The sequence below is a fragment of the Hydra vulgaris genome, chromosome 11, assembly GCF_038396675.1.
Source record: "Hydra vulgaris chromosome 11, alternate assembly HydraT2T_AEP".
Classification (NCBI taxonomy): domain Eukaryota; kingdom Metazoa; phylum Cnidaria; class Hydrozoa; order Anthoathecata; family Hydridae; genus Hydra; species Hydra vulgaris.
In genome coordinates this window covers 15,459,917-15,481,879 of record NC_088930.1, presented here as the reverse complement: position 1 = coordinate 15,481,879, position 21,963 = coordinate 15,459,917, and the positions used below count along the sequence as shown (strand labels likewise).

At 25.8% G+C, this 21,963-nt stretch overlaps 1 protein-coding gene across 1 annotated transcript; it reads left to right on the top strand.

Annotated features, from left to right (window-relative positions):
* Positions 1 to 1,516: 1,516 nt before the first annotated feature.
* On the top strand, positions 1,517 to 21,591 carry LOC100208538 (spartin). Its single transcript, XM_065810246.1, has 14 exons — positions 1,517 to 1,746; positions 1,968 to 2,041; positions 7,168 to 7,270; positions 7,782 to 7,993; positions 8,156 to 8,251; positions 11,209 to 11,336; positions 11,452 to 11,611; positions 15,663 to 15,889; positions 15,980 to 16,183; positions 16,809 to 16,899; positions 16,976 to 17,066; positions 17,302 to 17,365; positions 17,445 to 17,476; positions 21,149 to 21,591. The coding sequence occupies exons 1-14, from the start codon at positions 1,658 to 1,660 to the stop codon at positions 21,219 to 21,221; spliced, it is 1,644 nt and encodes a 547-aa protein (XP_065666318.1). The 5' UTR covers positions 1,517 to 1,657; the 3' UTR covers positions 21,222 to 21,591.
* Positions 21,592 to 21,963: the final 372 nt, after the last annotated feature.

Here is a 21,963-nt window from a genome sequence, read left to right as displayed (position 1 = left end):
ATTGATTTGAACTTGAATCATGTCCAAAGTAGTTAGAGAAGTTCTTGATATGCACTGAGCTCTGGAGGTACCTGGAGTAATAGTTAATGTTTTACCACTTTCTCTGCTCAACCTAATTGTGCCCTGTGGAGAGGATACCTTTTGAGTTATTACAGAGGATGCAAATTTTTCAGCAGTTCTTGAATCATTTGCTATCATTTTCTTTAAATTTTCATACATGGTGGTTTGCGAACAAACATGTGTTATTCCTCTTTTGACTACACTGAGACAGTTTGAGCATAGTTTATCAAAGCTACTTGATGTTTCTTTCAAACCTTGATTGGTTAAAAAAAGTGAGCTTTGTAGAATGTCCTTTTAGTTTGCCAACTTGGCAAATTAAACAATTACAAGAATCCAATCTTCTGGTCTTTGGTCTAATAATCACTTTGTTATAGTCATGAGGCTTGAGAAGAGGCAAGTTTCTATCACTCTTGCCATGCTTTTGTACCATCGCTCTGCAGGAATTGCATATGCCCAATGGAACTCTATCATCCTTAAAGTCAATAGAATTTCCAGAAAAAATATCTAGTATCCTTTCCTTGATGAAATCAGTAATATGTCTATCACATTTTGAAAAACACAAAAAGCATACAGATTGCCGACAATTATGATGAGTTTTTCTTTTATATGGCATTTCAATGGTTAAAAAACTGATCTTTAAAAAATAGTTTCAGTACAAGCCTGTGTTAATAAAAAATCTTTTTAGTTGTTTAGGTTTTAATTAATTTAAAGTTGCGGCTTTTGTAATTACTTAACAGCGAATAGATGTCTGCAAATATAAGTTTATTAGGTGATTTTACTTTATTTTTACATACTCATAGACTCATGTCTATAAATTATTTTGGTTATTTTAGGGTATAAAAAGTACTGATAATTTGATTTTTATTTACCAGTACTAAATTAAGATGCAAGTTAAAAGTAAAGTTTAGGAAACCATTGCTTGCTACATGCACAACTATCTACAGCATGGTTTATTGTATTCAACCACTTTCTTTTAATTATTCATCTTTAGGAAGACTTAAGTTTTTATTTTTATTTTATTTTGTTAGTGAAACCAACTGCACAACAACTTTTTAGAATTAAAAAAATAAATAACTCAATAAACTGCAACTGATTTTTTAGTTTGTTTTCCCCCAATTCAAGATGGTTACTTTTAAAACAATACTTTTAATACGGAGTGACGTCACGGCGACTGGATGGGGATAGTAGTAGTTCTTAGAAAAATCATATTTAAACCAACTACGTCATTTCGAAGTTACGTATAACAACAAGTTAAACTAATTTGCTAACAAGCTAAACTATTCGGACCTTGTAATTACATCGATACTGGTTGATGGCACTATTTTATCAGTATGATAAAACAGATATGGCCATTATATTTATTTTTTTAAACTCTTTTTTAATATATTTTATTATATTTTTGCATATCCATTTTCAAAAGTTTCAACGATATTTGATAAATCTCTTTAATTATTTTAGGAAACAAAAAAAATAATAATCTGCGCATAATGTATTGTGTTTTTTAAAAAATGAGTATACGTTTTGCATCAAAGAATAAAATTTTGGGAATCTTTTGTCCTTGAAAAATTAGTTTTTTTATTAAAGTTAATAAGTATTAATGGAGTGTGCAATAAAAGAAAAGAGTTGCGAAACTGTTGGATCCAGTAACTTAAATATTATTCAGCAATATTATAAAGATGCTCTTAAGTAGTTTTTCTATTTCTTTTTTAATTTAAACATTATTCTTTGTATTTGAACCAAATATCAAAATATGTTATAGTATGTTTATATACTTTTATGTAATTTTTTAAGTAAATAAATTTTAATGAAAGTTACGAATCTTAATATCAAAAAGGTTTTTATTTTTTCACTTGCCCAATACAGTACTGCAAATTTAAAAGATGTCTGAAAAACTTTTATGGATATAGGTCTGTTGCTGCTGGATTAAATCTAGAAGAAGGTTCTGAAAAAATCAATGAAGCTATTGCTTCATACAGAAATGGTATTTTATTTATATATGTATGTATATATATATATATATATATATATATATATATATATATATATATATATATATATATATATATATATATATATATATATATATATATATATATATACATATATATATATATATTGTTAAAAATTTTGAAAATGTTGTATTGTTTTATAATTGTTAAAAAAAACATACTGTTTAATATATAATAATACAATTATGCACACACTTAGGGTTGCCATTCTCCTTATTTTTCTGTAGGAGAGCACAGCGCTAAACTAATTAAAATTTAATTTTTCACTGCGTTCTCCTAAGGGAAAAAGAGGAGAATGGCAACCCTGCACACACTGACTGGAAAGAGAACCTTGTTCCAGTCAGGGGTGCAAGCGTAATATAAAATTTTATATTACGCTTTAATTAAGCTGAATACTAGACAACATTTTTTCGATGTATACAGTAGCTTTTTATACTTGTATAAGTGTTATTTAAGTTAGTAATTTTATGTTTATTTGTAATTTAGAGTGTTATGATGTTACAAATAACTGTTAAATGCTTAAAAACTACATTATAACTCTTCAATTAAAAAAATTAGAACTAAAAAATAATGATCATAAAATAGTTTGAAATTTTATCTATACACATATATGCTAAATTTCAATTTTTGGTTTGTTGGTGACCTTTTTCAACAAGAAAATTGAATTAATGATTTTTTGTATTACTTTTATACAAATATTCATTGATTTATGAGCCAGGAACATGGGTAACAAAAAAGTTGTTATATATATACATACATACATACATATATATATATATATATATATATATATATATATATATATATATATATATATATATATATATATATATATATATATATATATATATATATATATATATATATATATATATATATGTATGTATGTATAAATATAACAATAATATATATATATATATATATATATGCATATATATATATATATATACATATATATATATATATATATACATATATATATATGTATATATATATATATATATATATATGTATATATATATATATATATATATATATATATATATATATATATATATATATATATATATATATATATATATATATGTATATATATATATACAACTATTTTCAAGAAATAAAATATAATTAACTATTCAAAACGTTTACAAAATTTACGGTTTACAAAAAAAACACTTTTTTCTTCAAATTCTTTTAGAATTTTCCAATTTTTTTTCAATGGCAAATTTCAATCGCAAAATATTTGAATAAGAGAATTTTAAAAGACTAAAATTCTTTTGTTTAAATAGATTTCTTTTTAAATAAAATTCCTAAAAACAACTTGCTTCTTTATAGAAAATATTTAATCTTAAATAAAATAAAAATATAAAAAAATGGTGTCGCGTTTTTCATATTCTATCCAATAATTTTTGTTAAAATAATTTTTAGTTAGAAGCATAGGGGCTGTCCATTAATTACGTCAACAAAATAGGGGGGAGAAAGGGTCAGGAGTTTTTGACAATTTTTGACAAGAGGAAGGGGGGGGGAGGTCAAGAAAAGTTGACGTCAACAACGTTACTTTTTTAAATAAATTTATTTACTTCGTTACTAGTTGTGCATATTTACTTAGTTACTAGTCATGCATACTGGACAAGAACAAGGGTATCAAAATGAGACTATTTCATGCCAGGATTAGTAAGCTATCCAATCATAGTCACCTTAGCAATGGGCAGATATAGAAGCACTAGAAAAAGTTCAAAACCGTGCTACAAAAACTATTTCTGAGATTAAGCATCGCACGGCCAAGCAGCGAAGAGTCATGTTAGGTCTTACGACACTTGAAGAAAGAAGAATAAAAGGTGATTTAATTCTGATGTTCAAGTTCATGCATGAATTTGATGAAATAAACTTTAACGTGTTATTCAATCGTCCTTGGTCGTCAAAGTATATTATGCGTGGTCATAATCAAAGACTTGCACAGCAAAGAGTACTCAATTGCATGCGAAGAGAGAAAATCTTCACTAACCTATTTCACCTGCCGCAAATAGTAATTGACGCGACCTCCGTCAACATTTTCAAAAATCGACTAGATGAACATTTAAATTAGTTAAAAGAAAATTTTTAAATGATAACTGAAAATAAACTCTCTCCACATATGTTTCCAGAGTTTTATGTTCTTAAAGTATGGTACTTGTGTCGCAGATGTGCACAAGTATCTTAAGACTGTTAGTATAGAGATGTCTGATGCAGCACATCTTTGTTGGTAATTTAAACATAACATTTATGATTTTTCGAAAGTGTTTAAAATTATTACGGATTATTGTAAATTTTTCAAATGATTGACTACTAAAATAAACTAAGCTAATTTTAAAAAAAAGAAAATTAGGCAGCGTTTGTAGTCTTGTGTTACATACTTACCCAACCTTTAGTATTTTAATGACATCTATATTCTACTTTTTTTAAACCTTGTTGTGCTTTAAAAATACCTGACAGAACTAAATGAGCACACATGAGATGTTTACTTGTAATACTATTATATTTTCAAAGTTTGTGTTTGTTGGCCTGATGTAAAAACATTTAAAGGTTTAGGTAAGTACATAATCTACAATACATTATTTAAATGTTTATACCAGAATCTGCAATCTGCTGCTCGCAAGCAGGTTGCCGACCCTGGTATAAACATTTGATGTTAAAATTTCAATGTTATAATGCGGCTCTCCAGCTCCATGCATAAATACTATAATATTGAAAACGAGATATTAGTAGCTCTTTAAAAACTGGAAAATTTTTATAAGTTATAAACTTTGGATATTCCGTCTTAAAAGATTGCTAATCCCTTGTTTAAACAAATTATCAAATGCATTATTTTGTTATACTAGACTCCATTAGAATTAGTTTGTTTTTGATGTGAAATTGGATTAAATCTAAAGTTAAAGTAAGGACGATTGACTCATGTATATGTATTTCATAACTTACAGATTAATTATATATATATATTTTTTTTTTAAGTTTGAAATTATTAATTGTAATATAACAACTTAAAAATGTAAACTTGTTTTGTTAAAGAAGATCTTGAAGATCTTATCAAAAATTTCAATAGTTACAATTTCTTTATCAGAGTAAGAATTTCAGACAACATCGAAGAATACTCTCCTCCATCAAAGTTCTAATGTTTCTCTTTGTTCTTTTAAATTCCATAACTGGAACAATTTTTTTATTATTAACATAATATCGACTTGCAATTCTTCGATAAGTTAAGTGAATTTAACTTTTTTTACCTTCTATCATGAACTGGAAGAAGCTTAAACCAATAATGTTGCATGTAGTAATAACTTTTACATTCACTTTTTGTTCAGAGCGAACCTTTATAATTTTAAATGGTTATATATTTAAAATATATTTATAAGTTAAAAGTTGAATTAAGTTTTTTGTTGTCAACATTTCACTTTTAAACACTTTTTCTTGAAGTTGTAAACTACCACTATTACTACTATTTAAAAATGTTTTATTTATTTGTCAATTTTTAATTTTATTTTACATAAGAAAGGATGGGGGGGGAGGGTAAATTAATTGTTGACATAAGTTTATAGGGGGTCTCCGAAAGTTTGACAAGGTGTTGACAAGGGGGAGGGGAGAGATAAAAATTGCCATAAAATTGTTGACATCATTATGACAAAAACATTACTGTTAAGAATTGCCAAAAAAAATGATAATTTTTATATATACATATATATATATATATATAAATATATATATATATATATATATATATATATATACATATATATATATATATATATATATATATATATATATATACATATATATATATATATACATATATATATATACATATATACATATATATATATACATATATATATATATATATATATATTATATATGTATGTATATATATATATACATATATATATATATGTATATATATATATATATGTATATATATATATATATATATATATATATATATATATATATATATATATATATATATATATATATATATATATATAGAGTTCAGCATCAGGTTGGCAAAAACGATTTGATACTAAGGCCTTACCATAAGACATGCGGTAGTGGTGTAGTGGTAAGAGCGCTCGCTTTGTAAGCGAGAGGTTTGGAGTTCGACTCCCACCACGTCCCTGGAAGTACCGCGCTCAATTTAGTTTCTCTGCGCAGCGGCCTTGCTCGGCAAGGTTCGTGTTTCAGAGTTAAAGGGTTGAGAGAGGGTTGCACCACGAATAACAACTAAAAAAAATTAATAATAAAAAATGCAAAAAAAAAAAAAAAATGAGTAGCCTCCTCGACTGTAGTGGCCCCCTTTGGGCCTTGGGGAGATGAATAGTCTAAAAAAAAAAAAAAAAACGACATAAGAATGAGGTCAGCAATTTTTTGCCAACCTCAAACACTTTAAGGTCATTGCCGAATGCCAACCCTAATTCCAAGGGGCTGTTTTAACAGTTGTTAAGAACAGTTTTTTTTATCACTGTTTGTGATAAAAAAAACTGTTCTTAACAAGTCTTTATTTTTTTAAATGACAAAATTAAGGTCACTTTATGTAAAAACTGTTAAATTTAATTAAGGAAACTAATTAGGTTTTATGGTTTTTTTAAAAAACCATAAAAACAAAATTTAATAGACTGGAATGTTTTTTATTTTTTAAATAAAAATTAAATCATTCTGAATGTTTTTATTTTTATATTTTTACTGTTAACATAAATTGGCTGGCAAAAATTAGAACATGCGAGGAGTCCTACTATATTAACTGACAAATAGGTAGAACATATAATGAGTGCTGCCACATCAACTAACAAATAGGTAGATCATGCGAGGAGTGCTGCTTCATTTAATGACAAATAAGTTAAATATGCAAAGAGTGCTGCTACATTGACTATTAATTAGGTAGAACATGTGAGGAGTGCAGCTACATCGACTGAAGGTTTTGCATGTATGTATGTATGTATGTATGTATGTATGTATGTATGTATGTATGTATGTATGTGTGTTTGTGTGTATGTTATATGTAATTACAAAGATATGGACAGTTATAAATGCCAACATGTAAATGTAGTAACTATTTTGACTTTTTTTTCTTCAGGTTTACGATTTTGTGAAGCAGGAATTAATTTGCCTTATGCAGCAGAAAATCTAAATAATGAAGATAAGGAAAAGTATAAAAAAGTAGTTGCCAGTTTGACCAGGTATTTTAAAAAAAATTAGTTGCCAGTTTAACCATGTTTTTTTTTTTTTTAATGGTTTATCAGTTTTTTGTTGGGTAGTTTTATACAAGTTTTATGTAAAAAAAAACTTGTTTTGAAATTTTAACTTTAAAAAGTTAAAATTTTAAAACAAGTGCTTTAAATATTAATCATGTATATCATATATTTTTTTCATTTATTTTAAAAATAAAAAATCTCTGAAAAAAAGTTTTTTTTTTTTTTGAAAGTCTATTAAGTTTTTTTTTTTTAATTAGACATTCAAGATTTTACTTTATAACAATTATACATGTGTAGAAGAGGTCATGTTGTCATTAACTGTCAAATAACTGTTTTGTTATAAGAAGTGGGAAGCAAAAAGCTGTGCTTATATATCATAATATATCATAATCATCTTCATCATCACATTCATAGTGATTTTAAATGTTTATATAATAATAAGGTATTAAAACATAAAATTTGTGTATGCAATTTTTTGAATTTTTTTATTAATTAGAATAAGCGAGGAAATAAAGGAACGTCTTGTGATCCTCAATAATGATGAGGATGTCACATCTTTTGATGAACTTAACAATCTTTCTGTTGTTAATGAAATGAATAGTAACCACAACAAAAATAAAATTTGTAGTAAACAAGATGATCTTCCAGTTGATGAATCTAAAGATAAAACATGGCAGGACGTACAAGAGTTGTTACGAATTGAAGAAGGTATTTTTCAATTTTCCAATTATATTAAATTTATTTGAAACTATTACTTGAATATTTTTGAGTTTTTTATTATTTCATTGTTTTTAACTTCCAAATGTATCATTTAAGCTATTTTAAATCTTATACAAAACGTTTTTAATTTATTACTATTAATCTGTGAAGGTGTAAATATGCTACATGTTGATAACAAAGGATCAGTCAGCACTTGGATGTTGCCTTGTAATATTGAGATCTTTCAAATAATAAAACAGTCTATAGGTAAGGAAATTTTTATTAGAACTGATTAGTATTTTTAATGAATCTTTTTTATATCTAATTTTTCCTCGGTTAGAATAGAAAAAAGAAAATTTGGTAAAAGCATTCTGGCAAGTGAAAGGTAATAAATGAGATTTAAAAAGGTGATTAAGTAAATGACAGGAAAAGTTAAACCTAGCTGGTAATCTTCCATGTGATAGTGTTGCAAGTATAATCTAGGTGATGTAAATCTTTTAAATTTGTTATGTTCTGGTCTGTAAAACAGACCAAAACATAATAAATTGTATGTATATATGTACATTAAATATTTTGTCAAGTTTTAATGATAAATGACTAGATTGCATCAAACCTGGAAAGAGTCAAACCTGCGGGTATATTGTGAAGCTTAAGTGAGTTGGTGGTCAGAAAGAATTTTTTAGGCTAGATGTTACAGGAACCCAAGTTGATGTCAGAATCTATTAGTATGTTGTAAAAAAGCTAGTGTAAAGTTTAAGGTTGAATGAGATTATAAGGGCAAATATAAATAAATAACAAAAATAATAGGTAGGAGAATGATTTGAGGCCGGTTTTTTTTTTGAGCATTTGTGTTTGGACACCCATTTTGCATAGGTTTTCCTGTACTGCAGCTTGTTGTGAATAATGCTATGAACAGTTCTGGCTCTCTCTACTTGTGTTTATTTTTTTATTTATTAGTTCAACATAGGAGCGCCTATTGTCCCGAATTAATGTGTCAATCCAAGATTTGAGCAGAGAAGTCCTAACTTAGACCAGTTATTCAAATGGTTGCTTGTCAGAAACTCTTGTACATCCACTTTGAAATTGTTGTACCCATTTAGTAAACATTCAAACAATTCAAAAATTTTCTCCATGCACTTTTAACAAATCTTTCGTGGATTTATCACCTTTCTTACCTTCTGCGACTTAAAATCTGCACATTGAGATGTCATTGCAACTTAAAATCTGAACATAGTACAGTATGTTTAGATGTCATCGCATGTTTGTCAACTTTGTCTTAAAAGTTTTGATTTAACTATTTTTGAGTAATAGTAAATTGTATTGTTAATTATTTAATGACCCTTGGATATATATATATATATATATATATATATATATATATATTTATATATAAATATGTATATATATATATGTATGTATGTATGTATGTATGTATGTATGTATGTATGTATGTATGTATGTATGTATGTATGTATGTATGTATGCATGTATATATGTATATATATATATATATATGTATGTATGTATGTATGTATGTATGCATGTATATATGTATATATATATATATATATGTATATATATATATATCTTTTATAGCTGATTTAGATAAGCATTTGCTCACTAGTTTTGCTTATCTTTATAGCATACAGCATTTTCAGAAAAAAAAGAAAAAATAATGAATGAAAAGATTTCTGCCCCATCCCAAACCCTCAGTCGATGTAGCAGTACTCCACTGTAACTCAAGCTATTTGTCAGTCAATGTATGTACTGAAGCCCCCGGCAGCAGGCTATTTCAGTATGACCTTAAAGTGCTTATCTAAACTAGCAGTTTAAGTTATATATATATATATATATATATATATATATATATATATATATATATATATATATATATATATATATATATATATATATATATATATATATATATATATATATATATATATATATATATGTATATATATATAAATATGTACACACACTTATAAAGATGCAATTTCTAATATAGTTAACAAAAAATAAAATTACTTTATTAGACTTTAGTTTTTTAGAAAAGGAATAGAAAAACAAAGAATAATAAGAAATTTTTTTGCAGTAATAAATCTTTACTCATCTAAATAATACGTAAAAAGTACGTAATCAAATTTAAAAGCACATTTAGTTTGGTAATCTGATGTCATATTGAATAAGGGAGCTGCAAAAAAGCACTATTTTTTTATGCTACATGTTTAAGATCTAATTGCTCCAAATTCACAGGTAATTTTTTTTTAAAACTAGTTAAAATGAAATTGTTACATTATAAATTTAAGTATTCTTTTAAACTGTGTCTATTATCTCAAAGTGCAAAAAACAATATTAAAACTTAAAAAAAGTTGTCTCATGTATTTGATGAGTTTTTATACAAAAAAATATATATAGTAAATTTTATTAGTTCAAAGGTTTGAGAATCAATCAATTTTATTTAAATTACACAAATAGTTAATAAAAAAAAGAAAATATCTTTTAAAGTTACTCTAATAGATTTGTTTCTAATTTGCATTATCAATGAAATTGTACTGTTTAGAAATATCTTTGACATTTTTGCATCCATTAAAAAGTTCTTTTGAACCATCTTTTTGGGTCTCAGTATAAGTAGATTTAATAAGTCTCACAAAAAGTTTGTCTTGTTTGGCAACATTTGTTACAAAGGCCATATTTTTACAAATTTCATAGTACAAAATTTCTACTGTAAATATTATCACTTGTGTTTGGGTGAAATGAGCTGCCTGCGGCTGATTCTGTTTAAATCAGTGAAAATTCTCTACAAAGTCAACATGGAAACAGTATTAAATGAATCACTCTTGGAGGTCATTATTGCAAATTAGTTATGTTAAGTCGACTCTAATTAGTTTGCAAACCTTTTTGTGATGTTAAGTTAACATACTTATATATTTTAAAAAAGCTATGCAAATTTAAGTATAACATATTGACACAATAGGTATTAAATCTAAAAAAAGAAAAAGATTTTTATTATCTTGTATTGTTTTATATCAATGTCAATTATCATTTCTTGTTATATCAATCATTAAATTATTTGATAATTTTATTTACTTTAGATACTATAGAGATATGCTTTGATGGCTCTACCATTTTATCATATATTTTTTTATTTAGAAAAAATATTTTCAGCATAGCACTAGTATTAGTTCATTTAGATTTTTTAATTTTATAATGTTTTTATTTAGAAAAAATATCACCAGCAGGTTTCATTAAATGTGGAGATTGGATCTACCCTTTGGAGCCTGGTAAATCACCAGTTCTTAAAACAAAAAAGAAAACTTATATGTTTCCTGATTTAAGTGAATCTAGTCAGGTACAAAACTCTTTTAAAGTCTCTTTCATTCTTTTAATTTTTTCTAAATATTTTTCTGTTCAACTTTTAGCTTATTACTGACATTATAAAAGATTTTTATTATAAAAATATTTAGCAACAAGTTTCTGAAGCTTCTACTCTTCCTTGCATAGGTATAATTCTTTCTGAAATTGTTCCAGAAAAACTTGTTAAAAGATTTGAGAGAATTTTGTCTTGTTATTGTGATTTTCGTGTTGAAAAACCAGTGCGTCCTCCTTTGCCGTCGATTCAATTAGGTAAATATTATAACTAAAAATTTTGATATGTTTATTAGTTATGCTACAAAATTTTGTTAATTTTTATCAAGTTAGTTTAATCATTTTATAAATTTTTTAAAGATAAATTTATTATCTTAAATAGATTTAAAAAAATTGTTTCAATCTGAGTTTAACTAAATTTGGCTGCACAATTGAATGGTGAGATTGATGGTACATTTTTTTAAGACCTAACTTACATAAAAAATTTTTTCTTCCTTTCCATTATGTTTTTATATTACCTCTTACTTGCATTTTACTTGTCTGTTTGACTAATCTACATATATATTGGTTTTTCATGCAAAAATAAACATCAGTTTATTTGAAATCATCAAGTTGAACTATCCAAAATGTTTTCCCTTACATGAGGTGAAAATATAACCTCTTGTAAGAAAAAACATTTTGGACTCAAAATTTTATTTTTGATTTATTCCATGTAAAACAGGGCAAAAATTTAAAAATTATTACTTACTCCCTTAGACATTATTCAAGTTTCAACCATTGCTACCAATCAATTTATTAACCAATCAATTAAGCATGAAAAAGTGCAAAATTTGAGTATCTAACCATTTAAAACTTTTTGATATTCAAAACCACTACAAACCATTCAAAAGTTTTTGAAATTCAGCCTAAAATGCCCCTTTTTTTTTTTGTCTGTGTACTGACATATGGATTTTGTAGTGGTAGCTTTTCATAAATAATTTAAACTCCATTGCAAGAAACCGACTGGTCAGTTTGTACCTGATTATTTTTGATGTTGAATACAAAAATATGGAGAAAATAAGTCAAAGTGAATTTATAATTTTTGGTTGTCATTTCTTTTTTTCTTTTTTTTTTTTAATGGTCATGTCAAATTTTCTGTTCTTTTACCTTTTTTTAGTTGTACTTTTTTTAGTTGTACTTTCATTATTTTCTGTTAAAAATTTGTTGGGCTCATATTTTTTATTATAGATTTTTTAAAGGTTTTGAAATGTTTTGAAATGTTTTGAATTAAAAGAAAACATTTTTTATTATCAATTATTGATTTATATGTTAATATTTTATTTTAAATGATAATGTGGAAAAATGGGCTAACAATAATCAATGTCATCATAACAACTTGTCTCCATCATAAATATGTTTACTTGAAGTGTTATGAAACTAAAACACATTGCAGTCTAATTTATATCCAGTGAAATTTTTATGCAATCCATTTTGTAGTAATATTTTTCATCTCTCAAATTAGTATTTTAAAGGTGTTGACTAATACAACAATATAATTGTTTTGTCTTTACAAAATCTACTTGGGTACAAAAAAGGTAAATATGCAGTAAATATACAGTATAAACATATGCAGATACCCCTAATACTTATGCAGTAAAGACAAATCTGTAGTAGCAAATAAAAAGCTTTGTCTACAATGCAGATGTAAATTTGCATCAAATGATAAATCAGAATTAAATGAGATGGATATGACATTTATTGAAGGTGATATGAAAAAAGAAATTATGCTGAAGGAAACAAAGTCACTGCTCCACAGTGCTTTGTGTTAACCTGAAATGTCTTATCTAAATGTTTACTTAATCAAACCCTCTTCAAAGCCTTCACTTGAAAAAAGAAAGATAAGACAAGTCAAAGAAGAAGTTATTAAGAACTTTGCAACTGTTCTGGATGTCACTAAATCTGATCTTGCTGCGCCAAACATCATTGAAGTTCCTAAGGAAGTACAAACCAAACCTGCTAATCTAGACTATTTTTGTTGAAGACATGAAAGGAAACTTAAAGTTTATAAATTCAAATTTTGATCCCAAGACCTATCAGATAAGTAATTAAAGAGTTTTTTAGTTTCCAAATTTAAAACCAAATTCTAAAGGCAAAGTTTTTTACAATGAAATTATTGGAATGATTGTTTGCAACAGAGAATCAAAAGTTTGCTTGACAGCATCTGATAAAACTGAACTATTAATAAAAAAGCTTCCATTAATAAATATCACAGACCTTCTGTGTGAAAAGCTTGATAATTGATTTATTGCAATATCACAATTAAGATTCTGATTGAGAAAATTTTTTGTATTATTTTTTTAAAGTACCAAAAGTTCTAAGAGTCTCTTTTTTTAAATGGTTTCATTTTTTTCACTTGCATATATGGCAAGCTTGTGTTAAAAACTTTTAAAATTAAAACTACTTTTAACAACATATGGTACCACAACTAATGACTTTTAGCAACATATGGTACCACAACTAATGACTTTCAGCAACATATGGTACCAAAGCTTGTAAAAAATAAACTTTTTCAGAATCTTTTTTATCTTTTGAATATAAAGAAAATTCTGAGGTTCTTTATAATCAAAATAGCCACTTTAACTTTTTAACTATAACTTTTTTCAATTTTCTTATTTTTCAACTTGAACGAGGGTTTCCAATTGATGATAAAAAAAATGGTAGTCACTTAATAATTTAGCAATATCATGTGAATTAGTTGTAAGATTTTGTCATTTTGTATACTTAGAGCTTCATTAGTTTCTTCAACTGATTGTTTCCTTATATAACTGTGAATGGTTTTTGCATTTTTTTTAGAACTTATTACTAAACTTGTTTTATCAGCAATTTTCTCTAACTTTTTTGACAAATGATTCCTAAATAATTTATAACTGTTTTTTATTGTGATGTCTTTCCATTTCATATTTCTTATGCTTCATAGATTGTTTTGTTTCTAATAATTTTATTAGTTCCTTAGTCATCCAAGATTTTATTTCTCAAAATAAATGGTATGCAGATAGTTTTTAAAAAAATTCATTCCAGCCAACATTATATATTTGCCTTTGTTATAGGCATAGTAAAATCTGGTGTCATTTTCTTCATTATTAAACTGCTTTCCTATGTCTAGATACCAAGGTAGGTAATGTTACCAAGTTAAAACATAATGACCACTATTATTGTTTACAAACAATGGTTGCCATGGTTGATTTTGTATGCCAAAGGATGTATAGTTAGTTATTAAATTGAAAACAATTATTATTAAATTTGATAACTTGTACGAAGCAGTTGGTTAAAAAACTGAATGGAAGATTCATCATTTTGTTTATTGGCTATTTAACTATTTTTTAAGTTTAACTACCATTTCTGATACTGTAGTAAAAATCTCCATTTGAATTAATATTATTTTTTACTCTAGGTATATTTCTCCTGTTTCAAATTAAATCTTTTAGTTTAGGTTTGATCTGGGTTGTTAAATACTTTTTCTTTTGAGCATTTTAACTTTAGGTTTTCTTAATAATGCATTTGTTGCAGCTTTGTCTCAGCTGTCTTTCTCAGTCTCTTTGTTTCAGCTTTGCCTTTAACATTACAATAAATAGAGCATTATTACCATTGTTAGGCTTCAGTTTTACAACATTTTCCAGTTTGCAACAGAGTTGATCATATTAATTTCATCACTTGATTTTGTAATCTTTATCAAATAACTTGCTCCAATTCAATGCGTTTCTGGTTTTCCAAAATTTTAATTCTTTCATGTAATAATTCATTATTGTTTTCAAGCTTTTTTATTCTCTCCCAGATATTAATATCCCTCCTCTTCCAATCAACTGTTCCATTTGCTAGCTCTTTTATTAATATTCTAATAATAGTTTGTATTATATATAATTTATTTAAAGTTTTGTTTATATAATTTGTATAAAATTCTATTTTTTTTATTATATAAAAACATTTAAGCACTTATTTTAATGTCTTTATTTAATAAAATATGCAAATGATTTTTGTTTATTATATTGTTATAATAATATATTATATGTTATCTAGTGTAGTTCATACTATACAATGTGGTTTATTTTTATTTTATTTTTAAAACTAGATAACTTAAACATATATTTTAATACTAAATAACAAAAACATATATTTTTAAAACTTGAAAAGAAATTCTATTTGAATTTTTTCATTGTCGTTTTCTAAATCTTATATTTTTTTTAACAAAAAATGATTGGTGAAACATCAATCTGTTATACTAGGAAATTCATCCTGATTGAAAAGTATCATTATATTGATGCTTTTCAATCAGGTGAAAATCAACTTGTTGCTCCAAGTGCACCAAGTGAAGATCAAATTGTTGTTGTTCCAAGTGCACCAAGTGAAGATGTTATTGAAGAGATAATTGCATCACCAGCATCAGGTTTTATTCAAAATAAATGGCCAGACAGGATTACTTCTGGAATACGAATTGGTTCACAATGGATTTCATGGGGTTTTGTCAAAGGTGCAGAGTGTGCCACTTCTTTAGTAGAAAAAGTTAGTTTTGTTAGAATTTTAAGTTGTAAAAATGTTTTATAGCTTTCCTTTGTAAAGTAGAACCAAAATTTCTGATTTCTAATACTTTAGGGAGCGCAATCATTACGAAAAAGAATTAAACCTAACAAAGAGCTCACTTTAGTTGACCCAGATCTTTCACGCAACATCCGTCATTTATATCAAGCTACTGGTTCTATTGTACAAATAAGCACATTTTTGCTTTCAACACTTGGCGCCATGACTGTTCTGCTAGGCAAAAAATTGGCGCCTCATATAGAGCATCATGGACAAAAAGTGAGAAAAATAATTTAAAAAATACTTATACTGTAATAAATAAATATAACAATTTTACATTTATTTTTTAAATTATTTTTTATTTTAATATTTGCTTGTATTGTTTAATGTTTCTTTCAGTTAATTAACAATAATTTAATATTTATTCACATCTTAATATTTATTCACTTCTTAATATTTATTCACTTCTTAATATTTATTCACTTCTTAATATTTATTCACTTATTAATATTTATTCATTTATTAATATTTATTCACTTATTAATATTTATTCACTTATTATTATTTATTCACTTATTAATATTTATTCACTTATTAATATTTATTCACTTATTAATATTTATTCACTTATTAATATTTATTCACTTATTATTATTTATTCACTTATTAATATTTATTCACTTATTAATATTTATTCACTTGTTAATATTTATTCACTTATTAATATTTATTCACTTATTAATATTTATTCACTTATTAATATTTATTCACTTATTATTATTTATTCACTTATTAATATTTATTCACTTGTTAATATTTATTCACTTATTAATATTTATTCACTTATTAATATTTATTCACTTATTAATATTTATTCACTTGTTAATATTTATTCACTTATTAGCTTCTTCCAGCTAATTATCAATATGAAAGTAATGAAAAAAACAAACAAACAGTTGAAAATGTCAAAAAAGTCGCCTCTGCAAGTTTAGAAGGTATAAAAGTCTGATTTTTTGCAAGGTTAATAAGTGATTTTTTTGTATTTCATTCAGAATTTTTGCTATGTATTAGGGTTTGGCTTAATATTTTTGGCTCTTGAACAAGCTGGTGCGAACTTGTATAAAGGAATATCTTTAGCAACTGTGCAAACACTTGAGCACAGGTAATCAGGACATGTATTTGTGTGTGTAATATCTATAAATACTGTTATTATTTTTGTTTTTATTATAATTACTATTATTAATATTACATTTGAATTAAGGTGGTTCGATGTGGTAAAATTAAATCCAGTAAAACAAAACAAAATTAATTAAAAGAAAAGCATTTTTGTTTTAATAGTAAATTGGAGTAAAATTTTGACCTTATTATTTTTCTTAGTAAGATTTTTTTTGTTTAAGGTATGGTAATGAAGTTGGAGAAATAACCCAAGATGCAATGGGTGTTGCTGGAAACACAATGCAGGTATTTTTTAAAGAGATTTATCAGAGACATAAATGGTTTTGTTTTTGAAACATTTTTATTTTTTTTTTGTTACTTGCAGGCATATTGGAATTTAAAGAAACTTGGTGCAAAGTAAGTTTTATCAAAAAATTTTATTCAAAAAATTGTTGTTGTTTTACCTAACTGTTTATCATAATCAGAGTTATGCAATTGGGGCATGCAAAGCTTCTTACCATAATGAAAGCAAGTCGGAGAAAGAAAATTCTACAAAAACTCTGATTTAAATGTGGGTAAGGGTAGATAGAGCTCACAAATCTCAGGTGGTTATTCTCTAGGGTAATATCACAATAAAAGTACTCAATCTCAGGTGGTTATTCTCTAAGGTAATATCACAATAAAAATACTCAATCTCAGGTGGTATTCTCTTGATCTCTAAAACAGTTTATTGGTAGGAAGGCCAACAAATTGTAAAAATTGCTTTTAAGTAAGAAAAGGGCAAAAACCTGTCCAAACAAGTAAAATCATGGATATTATACTTTAAAAAATAATCACTCTGGTTCCACAAATTTCTTTTAAACTAATATACTAAAAAATATTTTTATGCAGAATATCTAGATCCTTGAGAAAATAAAAATTCAAAGACATTTCTCATGACAAATAGATGAATTAATATATGTCCTGGCAAACACATACTGATTCACCTATTTTTTATGAAATTAGGTTTGAATCTTTTTAGGTTTGAGTCTTCTTTTTTTGTGATTTTATTTAACGCCACTTAGCTTAATCAGCTTTTTCTTTTTTTATTGGTCTCTTTTTTCCAAGACTCCATTCTAAGTTCTCCTTTTAAATCATATTTTTAACTGAGATTTCTGACCTTATTTTCTTGTCTGCTTTAATACAAGCATCTCTATTTCCCATGGTTTTTCTATTTGTGTGCAGCCATATCCTTTGTAAGTATTTCTTTTTAACCAAAACAAATCTCCTGAGAATATATAATATTTTATTATTGCAAGAAACTGATTTGAAAAGTATTGTTGCTAGCACTGTTTTCATAATACTTACATCTTGCATTTTATATCCAAAGTTAGGTTCTTAAGAAAATAAGAACATCTTAAATAGTGTTATTACATTACATAAAGTGGTAATATAATTACCACTTTATAGTGGTAATGACACTTTTAAGATTATGACAGCAACAGCATTGTCATTAGCTATTAAACCTAATGATAACACTCTTGCTGACCAGACTAGATCAGACAAACAACAGATCAATTCTTAATTATCCCAAATGTTCTGAATTCCTCAACTAAAGTTATTTATCACTTAATCCTTCTACAATCTTCCTTCTATTGTTACATAGTAAACAATGTAACTCAGGAACATCTATGCCAGCCTATTTGATGAAGAATGGATGTGATACTATTTAGTAGAAATTCTCTGCCTACCTTTTTTTACCTTAAAAACTTTCTACAATATAGTAGTCTAATGCATCTGCCCAAGATGCAGTAGATTACTATATTGATCTCTTGCTTTAACTCATTAAAAAGCAGATGAGTATTTTAAATCAGTTCTTTCTCTTCTTTTTCTTCTTCTTCTTCTTCTTCTTCTTCTAGTTTTTACGTAAAAAAAATATTACAAAGCAGCAGGACTTGGAACAGTATGTGGAACTATAGTTTCCCATGTACCATATATACTAATATATGTGTGTTAAAAAATAGGAAAAACTTTTCTTGTTACTTTATTACTTACTATGTTTTTTAAATAAGTTAATGTTTTATATGCATCATGTTTTGTTTATAAAATATTACTTTGTTCACAGAATACATAATTAAATACAATTTTTGTAAAGATGAGGAGGATGCAGCTTTAAACCGAACTAGCTTTAAAAAAATGCATTCGTAAGTTGTTCTTGTATTCAAACTAAGGAAATTAAATATTTTGTGAAGATAAGCTGTACCATCCCAGCTGTCACTTGCTGCCTCTTTTTCTAACATTGGACATAAATTGGTCAATCTATATGATTGGTTTGTTTTTGAACACAAAATGTAAACATTCAGTATAAAAGTTATATTGTTTTTCTGACCACTTTTCTTATAGATAATAAGTTTAATGTTATTTATAAGATAGAATAAATCATAACTTTTACGATTAAGCAGAAATTGACAAAATATCAGATTATTTTGTTTAGAAAAAATATTTGTTTTTTATTATTTATGATTGATTTATGAATGTTGGGACAGTTTAGAACATTTTTCATGACACGTCTTTAATTCATTTTAAATTTCTCTCACAATAATTTTCTATTATGCGGGCCTAGATTCTAATTTTTTAAAAATAAAAATGATTAGAAATTATTTTAAAAAATCAAAATTATATTAGCAGTTATGCTGTGGTCAAAAATTTAAACAGTTTTATGAAGCAGAACCAAGTTTTTTAATTTTTACAATATAAAACACAATGCTCATTATTAGCGCAATACTGAATAAAGAAGTATTAAAAAGTTTGTTACCCAATATCAAGCCAATATGCTTTGGTAAATCAAGACCAAGATAGGGTTTAGAACTGTTTCACAAGTGTTTAATAAAGACTAGGAGAGAATGTTGAAAGACTGCCTTGTTAAAAGCTCTAAAATAAGTTATGGCTTGACATATAAACAAGCAAAGAATTATCATTTCATTATGCTATGAAACTTAGCGAATGTCCTGCTAAATGGGTAGGAAATAAGAAAGCAGGTATGGAAACTAGAAAATACAAGCTTGCCTTGCTCAGCAAGCTTGTCACCCTCAGCAAGTTTTAATTAGCACAATGTAAACAAATTGACAACTATGAAAAAAAACGAACTATAAGGCCATTGTTTTTAAAAGGACCAGAACATATAAAAAAAATTTATTATGCATCTAGTTTTTAGCACATCTGATAGCATAATTATTAAAAAAACAAGGTGACATCACTGATGAGCAAAGCCAAAAAGTTGTTTCCTACGTCCTTCAATCAAACCACACTAAAACATCTAAATAACTAAGACTCCAAATGCTCTACCTCCTAAAAAAACAAAACAAACATCTTTTACATAAAACAAAACTTTTAAAAGTACAAATTTTAAAGATATTTTTTGATGTTATTATTTAATTGTTGTTATTATGTTAGATGTTATTATTTAATTGTTGAATTAAATTAACCTTTAATTATTTTGATTTTTAACACAGTTTTTGTTTGTAAAAGATTTTTGCTGTTATAAGTATTCTTATAAAGATTCTTATAAACATTAAAATAATTGTTAATAATTTTTTATTAACAATTGTTTTATTTTATCAAAAACTTAGACGCGCACACAATTTTTAAAGAGTAATATTTAGTTTTATAAATTAATTTTTTTTTGTATTTGTTTCCATGTTTGTTAAAAAAAGAGTTGTTAAAATAAATTGATTTATTAAAAAAAAGTTTAAAATGTGTTTAAAGCTGCATCCTTTTCCCCATTTAAAATTATATATAATTATATTTAAAATCAAATAGCTTCAATGACCAAAGTTATTGAAATGTGCTGTTAATTGGGATGTTTTTTGTAAATTTGAGCCTCTGGTTTCTGATAAGTTTTTTAGGTGTTTTTTTGACCAGTGGTGGATCAAAAGTTTTTTTGTTTTGTTTTTCAAAACACTTTAGTTATCTGTCAAGAATCTTAAATCCTTTGAAATTTTAGAGTACATTAAAGGTTTTAGTTAATCTTACATTAATGTTTTGAAAAACATGCTCTGATCTTTTTAGCACAATATATCTTATATAAAAATTAATTTTTATTTTTTTTAGAGCTGTTGCTAAGCGAGTCGTGAAAGATACTGGAAAAGCTTGTGTTTTAGATCACAGCAGTGTGCCTAAATAAAGTAATAATAGCGTACTACGTGTTCAAAACAATTACGAAGCATTTAGCAGGTTGTCAATTGCTAAATTGTAATTGTATTCATCTTTGAACTATTTAATTTGGCTATTATTTATTCATTTTTTAAAGTTGGATAAACCCAGAAAAAAAAGTCAAATATAAAATTTTTTTATGACGTCATTTTGGTAAAAGAAATAAATTTTTGCGTTGTAAATTTTAATGAAACTAAAGTAATTATAAAGTGCGTAAACAAATTAAACTGAGAATTATTGATCGATTTTTAATGATAGCATTTTTTTATAACTAAATAATTTTATCGCTGCACTTTTTGAATTGTGTAAACTTATTTTTAAAATAATAATTGTGTAAATAACGTTTTTGTTTATTAAGTTAAATCTATTTTTTTTTTTTTTTTTTTTTTACAAAAGCGCTGTATTTTTCGTAGCTTTGGATTTGGTCATACATTTTTATAAAGATGGTTTTCTAATTAAATTTAAAATCTTTCAATAAATTTTAAGCTATTAACAGTTGTGCATAAGTAAATCAAATTTTTGTTAAATGACGAATTTCGGGTGCTTTTTCGTTCCATCGTCTTGATTTTGTGTAAGATTTTCATTTGTACATATTGGTACGAATTATTACGCGTTGGCGTTGACTTTTTGTAGTTTCGTTTTGTTTGTCTTTTGACAACTGTACTAAATTGGAAAGGTTTGAAATCAAAATACAATGTGCTTTACTCTTTCAC